This window comes from Mandrillus leucophaeus, unplaced genomic scaffold (assembly GCF_000951045.1).
Source record: "Mandrillus leucophaeus isolate KB7577 unplaced genomic scaffold, Mleu.le_1.0 Scaffold3, whole genome shotgun sequence".
Classification (NCBI taxonomy): Eukaryota; Metazoa; Chordata; class Mammalia; order Primates; family Cercopithecidae; genus Mandrillus; species Mandrillus leucophaeus.
Window position 1 is genome coordinate 10,759,091 of NW_012103142.1, and position 5,980 is coordinate 10,765,070.

The following is a 5,980-nucleotide window of genomic DNA, read 5'->3' on the forward strand; positions in this document are numbered from 1 at the left end:
TGAGAAATGTTTGAATTCATGTCTCTCCTGGGAGGAGGGAATATGGCAGAGTTAGAAGTAGGAGAAATCCAGGAAGGTTCCCTTGAGGAAGAGGGCTTCCTGAGACAGAACTTGGGAACTACAGAGTGGGGCTGGTGGTTGGGAAGGCAGCTGTCCCACGGCTGTCTCCTCGCCCCACAGCAAGCGGGGAGGCCCCCTCTTCTCCTTACCCTGGCCCAACCTCTGTGAGAGATCAGGGCAGAGAGCCCAGGAACCCAGGAAGGTGGATGCTGGGTCGATGTGAACTCTTGTACAGACTCGACAGAGGTGAACAGGGCCAGGGTTTCCGGGGAACAGGATCGTTTTCAATGCCAAGAGTATGAGGTATTAATTCCAAACTTAGTTTATTAATCAATTAAGAGTCGTTATTCATTTGACAAATATTCTTTGAGCATCAACCCTGAGCCAGGTACTAAAGAGGCTTGGCTTTTTTGGTTTGGTTGTTTCCTAAAGAAGATTCTTACATTGATCGAGTATGAGGCTTCCACAGTAGAGCATAACGTGTGTGTCCCCTGCTTGCCCAGTGCTGGCTGCAAATCTAGCCTTTCCCAAGGGTTCTCCGCTAGTAATCAATCACTCCAAGAGACTCTGGGTGCTCTCATGTAAATCCACCTGTCCCTTGGGCCCCATAGGATAGTCTGCTGGATCAACCTTAGTCTTCCTTCCCCCAGGGAGGGGATGGGGAACTATGCCCCAGCACCCCAACACATGGTTTCAAGGACACCCTCAGCTTCCCTGAGCCTCTGTGCTCTCTCAGCTACTGTTCCATAAAAACTCTCACTGCCTCCTCCACTGCTCATCTCTCACCAGCCTGAAAGGAGATTCTCCCACTTGCTTTGGGGATTCTTGGGTGGTGGTGGCTGGGGGTGGGAGGGTCCCACAGCTTCTAGGGATGAATCTGTCCACCATCCCCACAAGGCATGTTCCTTCCCTGACACAAAGACTGAGAGAGGGGGTGGGCAGGGGCCAAGGAGGGGTGGGCAGGGGCCAAACCTCAGACTTTCTCTGGCCACTATCCCTTCCCAGCTATCCGGCCAGATGCTGAGCCCAGGCCTCTCAATCTCCACTGTCAGGCTGGCTTAATCTTATTTCCCAGGAGGGCTTCTGAGCTGAGGTGAATCAAGGGCCATGGCCAAGCTCTGAGCCTATCCAAGTGTATTATTTTATTTTATTTTATTTTTTGAGACAGGGTCTAACTCTGTTCCTCAGGCTGGAGTGCAGTGGTGCAATCTCGACTCACTGCAATCTCTGCCTCCCGGATTCCAGCAATTCTCCCACCTCAGCCTCTCGAGTAGCTGGGACTACAGGCACGTGCCACCATGCCTGGCTCATTTTTGTATTTTTTGGCAGAGACAGGGTTTCATCATGTTGGCCAGGCTGGTCTTGAACTTCTGACCTCAAGTGATTTGCCTGCCTCAGCCTCCTGAAGTGCTGGGATTACGAGTGTGAGCCACCGTGCCCAGCTTGAGCCTACCCAAGTCTTATCAAGCCCAGAAAACATGGAGGACCTCAGGACGGTGTCCTGATCTTGTACACTACGGAATGCCACATGCCACAGCCCCCGCTTATCCAAAGTGCCTTGTTACCAACACAGTTGTTTTGGACAAGAAACTGAGGTCAGAAAGTGTCAAGGCCTGGGCCTGAGTGCTCTGAAGTCTTCATAAACTAGCATAAATATCCATCGTCTAGGAAGGAAACAAGAAGGTATCAGGGAACAGGGTTTTATGGCCGATTTGCAGACAACTTCCCAGAGAAGCAACTTTGGTCTCTACAAGGACACTGAGTTCAGGGGCAGCCTGAAGAAGACCTCAAAACCAAGAGTGCTCCTCTTTATTTTTATTTATTTTTTGTTTGTTTGTTTTGAGACGGAGTCTCACTCTGTAGCCCAGGCTGGAGTACAGTGGCACGATATTGGCTCACTGCAAGCTCCGCCTCTCGGGTTCACACCATTCTCCTGCCTCAGCTTCCTGAGTAGCTGGGACTACAGGCGCCCACCACCACGCCCGCCTAATTTTTGTATTTTGTTTAGTAGAGACGGGGTTTCACCATGTTAGCCAGGATGGTCTTGATCTCACCTCATGATCCGCCCGCCTTGGCCTCCCAAGTGCTGGGATTACAGGCGTGAGCCACCGCGCCTGGCCTATTTTTATTTTTATTTTTTGAGATGGAGTCTCGCTCTGTCACTGGACTGGAGTGCAGTGGCGCAATCTCAGTTCACTGCAACCTCCGCCTCCAGGGTTCAAGCAATTCTCCCACCTCAGCCTCCCAAGTAACTGGGACTACAGGCGCCCACCAACACAGCTAATTTTTTTGTATTTTTAGTAGAGAGGGGGTTTCACCATATAGGCCAGGCTGGTCTCCAATTCCTGACCTTGCGATCCACCTGCCTTGGCCTCCCAAAGTGCTGGGATTACAGACATGAACCACCGTGCCCGGCCTTTATTATTTTTGAGACAGAGTCTCACCCTGTCGCCCAGGCTGGAGTACAATGGCGTGATCTTGGCTCACTGCAACCTCCGCCTCCCAGGTTCAAGTAATTCTTTTGCCTCCGCCTCCCGAGTAGCTGGGATTATAGCCCGGCGCCACCACACCCGGCTAATTTTTTGTATCTTTAGTAGGGAGGGGGTTTCAGCATCTTGGCCAGGGTGGTCTTGAACTCCTGACCTCGTGATCCGCCTGCCTTGGCCTCCCAAAGTACTGGAATTATAGGCATGAGCCACCGAGCCCGGCCTCCTCTTTATTTTTTATTTTGGTTGATTTATTTATTTTTGCGATGGGGTCTTGCTGTGTTGACCAGGCTGGTCTCGAACTCCAGGCCTCAAGCAGTTCTCCCATTTTGGCCTCCCAAAGTGCTGGGATTACAGACGTAAGCCAGGGCACCTGGGCTTTTTTTTTTCCTCCTCCTTCTTTTTTGAGACAGGGTCTCACCCTGTTGCCCAGACTGGTCTCTAACTCCTGAGCTCAAGTGATCCTCCCGCCTGGGCCTTCCAAAGTGCTAGAATTAAAGGCGTGAGCCATTAAGTGTTCCTCTTAATGACACAGCCGATGGGAGATTTACCGAGTATCTCCTTGTGCCAGGCACCCTGTTGTTGCTGAGGAAGCGGAAGGGAGAGACAATCGTTAATCGGCCAAATTCCTGCCTTCTGAGAGGGCAGAATCCAGAAATAAATAATAGGGCAGTAAAAGGGGCTGGGATTACATACAAAAAGCAAATTAATGCCTGAACTTTTTACAGTCTGCTCCGTAAGTTGTAATTCTATTAACCTATTTGAGCTTCCCAACAACAGGCAAGCTCACACAGCAGCTAGGAGAATCACTTTGTCATACAAATAGAAACAGGCTCAGAGAGGAAGTCATTTGTTCTAGTTCTCACTAGGACAAATCTTGAAGGCTGGGGACAGTCTGAGTCGTCCTGCTCGCACCCTAAGCGCCTACAAGAGTGCCTGGCTATAACAACCACAACACCAATAATAATAACATTTAAAAACAGGTGTTCAGTAAGGACTTGCGGCATTAAGAACCCAGAAGGGAAGTGACGTTCGAAGAGGCGGAGAAAGCCGCGAAGCCGGCCTTCCCCACATCTTCCAGCACCTGCGCGCCTGAATGCGTCCCACTCAGGCCCAGACACAGGCTGCTTCTCCCCGGGTCCTGGTCCTGCATCCTCTCCCAGAGCCTCCGTTAGGGGGTGGGAAAGGACGTTGCCATAGGTCTCTGAGGGCACCATCTGCTCTCTTACTGGCCAAGGCCGTAAAAAGGTAGTCCTCCCATTCGTTAGGGGGCAAACCCCAGAAAGTCTATTGGCTGCGCCGTCCGCGAGCTTTGGTCTGCTTTGAAGGCGGGCTGCGGCTGCGAGAGGCGGGCGGGCGGGAGGCTGGCTGTTGTCGTGGTTACGCGGAGGCACGTGTGCAGCCCCGGAAGCGGCGCGGGGAAGCTGCTCCGCGCGCGCCGCGGGAGGAGGTGCTGCCCGGTCCGTTCGGGTCGGGCCCGGCTGGGCCATGGAGTTGTTGCCTGAGCCCGCGTCGCGCTGTCTTCTGCTTCTTCCCTTGCTGCTGCTGCTTCTGCTGCTGCCTGCCCCGGAGCTGGGCCCGAGCCAGGCCGGAGCTGAGGAGAACGACTGGGTTCGCCTGCCCAGCAAATGCGAAGGTGAGGAGGCGGGGCCCGTGGGGCGTATCCTGCCGGAGGGGCGGGCTCCAGGGGCGGCCCTTGCGGAGCAGCTTCCCTGCGGAGCAGCGTCTGGGGCTGCAAGATTCCGAGCTCTGCAGGGTCTCTTAGTTCCTTGAACTTACAGTGCGCTGGGACGCTGCGGCGGACTGGAGGTCTGGTTCTGGTACCCCTGGAGTTCACACATTGGTAGAAACAAGCAATGATAATTCAGAGTAGGAGATGCCATGATAGGGGAGGTACAGAGCTTCCTTTTAGGGGCCGGGCGAGGAGCATCTGGTCTAGCCTGGAGTGGGGGAGGGGGTGGGCGAAGGCTGTGTGCAGAGGGGAGTCAGAGAGGGCTTCATACAGGAAGCACGAAGAGGCATTAGGAGTTAGCCGGGTGAAGAGAAGTGGAAAGAGAGGGGCTCACTCAGAGGAAACTACAGAGGCAGAGGCCTGCCGGCTGAGAAGCCAAGAACGAGTTTGAGGAACTGAAAAGCTCCAGATGACTCGTCTTGGGGGAAAAGAACCTAAGACTTTCCCGTTTGTGACCTCACTGTAACCCAATCTGTGTAGTTGTCTGTTGCACCCACTAACAGCTCCTCGAAGGCAGGGACTTTGTCTTAGATACGCATTCACACAGTATCCGGTAGGCACTCAATTAATGTTTTGAGAATACAGAAGATTAAGTGGAGTACTGTGGGGGTGTGAGGAGGAGGATCTGGGTCTGAGGGGTCCTTTGGGGGAACAGTAGAGCCTATGGGGAACTTGAAAGAAGATTTTAGGAGTATGGAGAAAAGGTGAGTCCCAAGGACGTAGGCGTTGAGGAACTACAGAGAGGGAGCTACCAGCGAGCCAGCTATAAAGGATCTATTTCTTTTTCCTCCCCTCCGTCCATCAGTTTTCTTCTCAGACCTTACAGTCATGCCTGCCTTCCCAGCCCCGTAACCCTAGGGCCCCCAGAAAGTTGGCTGTGAACCTCTCATCTGAATTGAAAGCCTACATCAGGCCAGATGTTCCCTAAACACTGGAAAGTGGGTTTGGGGTAAGTTTGGGACACATAATCCTTCCATTAGAGAGATTAAAAGGCGATGCTTTAGAGATAAGCCGACTTCACTGGTGGGGCACCAAGTATGAGTTCAAGCCTGTGCCTTCCCCCTTTCTTTTCTTTTTTTCTTTCTTTCTTTTTTTTTTTTTTTGAGACGGCGTATCGCTGTGTTACCCAGGCTGGAATGCAGTAGTGTGATCTCGGCTCACTGCAACCTCTGCCTCCCAGGTTCAAACGATTTTCCTGTCTCAGCCTCCTGAGTAGCTGGGATTACAGGCGCATGCCACCATGCGCAGCTAATTTTTGTATTTTTAGTAGAGATGGGGTTTCACCATATTGGCTGGTCTCGAACTCCTGACCTCAAGTGATCAGCCTGCCTTGGGCTCCGAAAGTGCTGGGCTTACAGGCGTGAGCTTCTGCTTCCGGCCGCCCTTTCACTCTTCCTCTAGTCCTGATAACCTTTTTTGTGTGTGGGGGCGGGGATGAGTTTCGCTCTTGTTGCCCAGGCTGGGGTGCAATGGCTCTATCTCGGCTCACCAGATCCTCCGGTGATCCGCCCGCCTCGGCCTCCCAAAGTTTTGGGATTACAGGCATTAGCCAACGCACCTGGCCTTTTTTGTTTTTTGTTTTTTGAGAGGGAGTCTCGATCTGTCGCCCAGGCTGGAGTGCAGTGATGCGATCTCAACTCACTGCAACCTCCGCCTCCTGGGTTCACTCCATTCTCCTGCCGAGTAGCTGGGACTACAGGCA

At 52.8% G+C, this 5,980-nt stretch overlaps 1 protein-coding gene across 3 annotated transcripts in view; it reads left to right on the forward strand.

Annotated features, from left to right (window-relative positions):
• The first annotated feature begins 3,587 nt into the window (after positions 1-3,587).
• Positions 3,588-5,980, forward strand: part of CNPY3 (canopy FGF signaling regulator 3) — a 15,972-nt gene continuing 13,579 nt past the window's right edge. For 2 of the 3 annotated variants that reach the window (XM_011986735.1, XM_011986737.1), the window contains exon 1: positions 3,594-4,182. In XM_011986735.1, coding sequence (XP_011842125.1) covers positions 4,035-4,182 — 148 coding nt within the window. In that variant the 5' untranslated portion in view covers positions 3,594-4,034. Of the gene's footprint in view, positions 4,183-5,980 lie in introns of all 3 variants that reach the window. The other variant, XM_011986736.1, reaches the window with a different exon arrangement.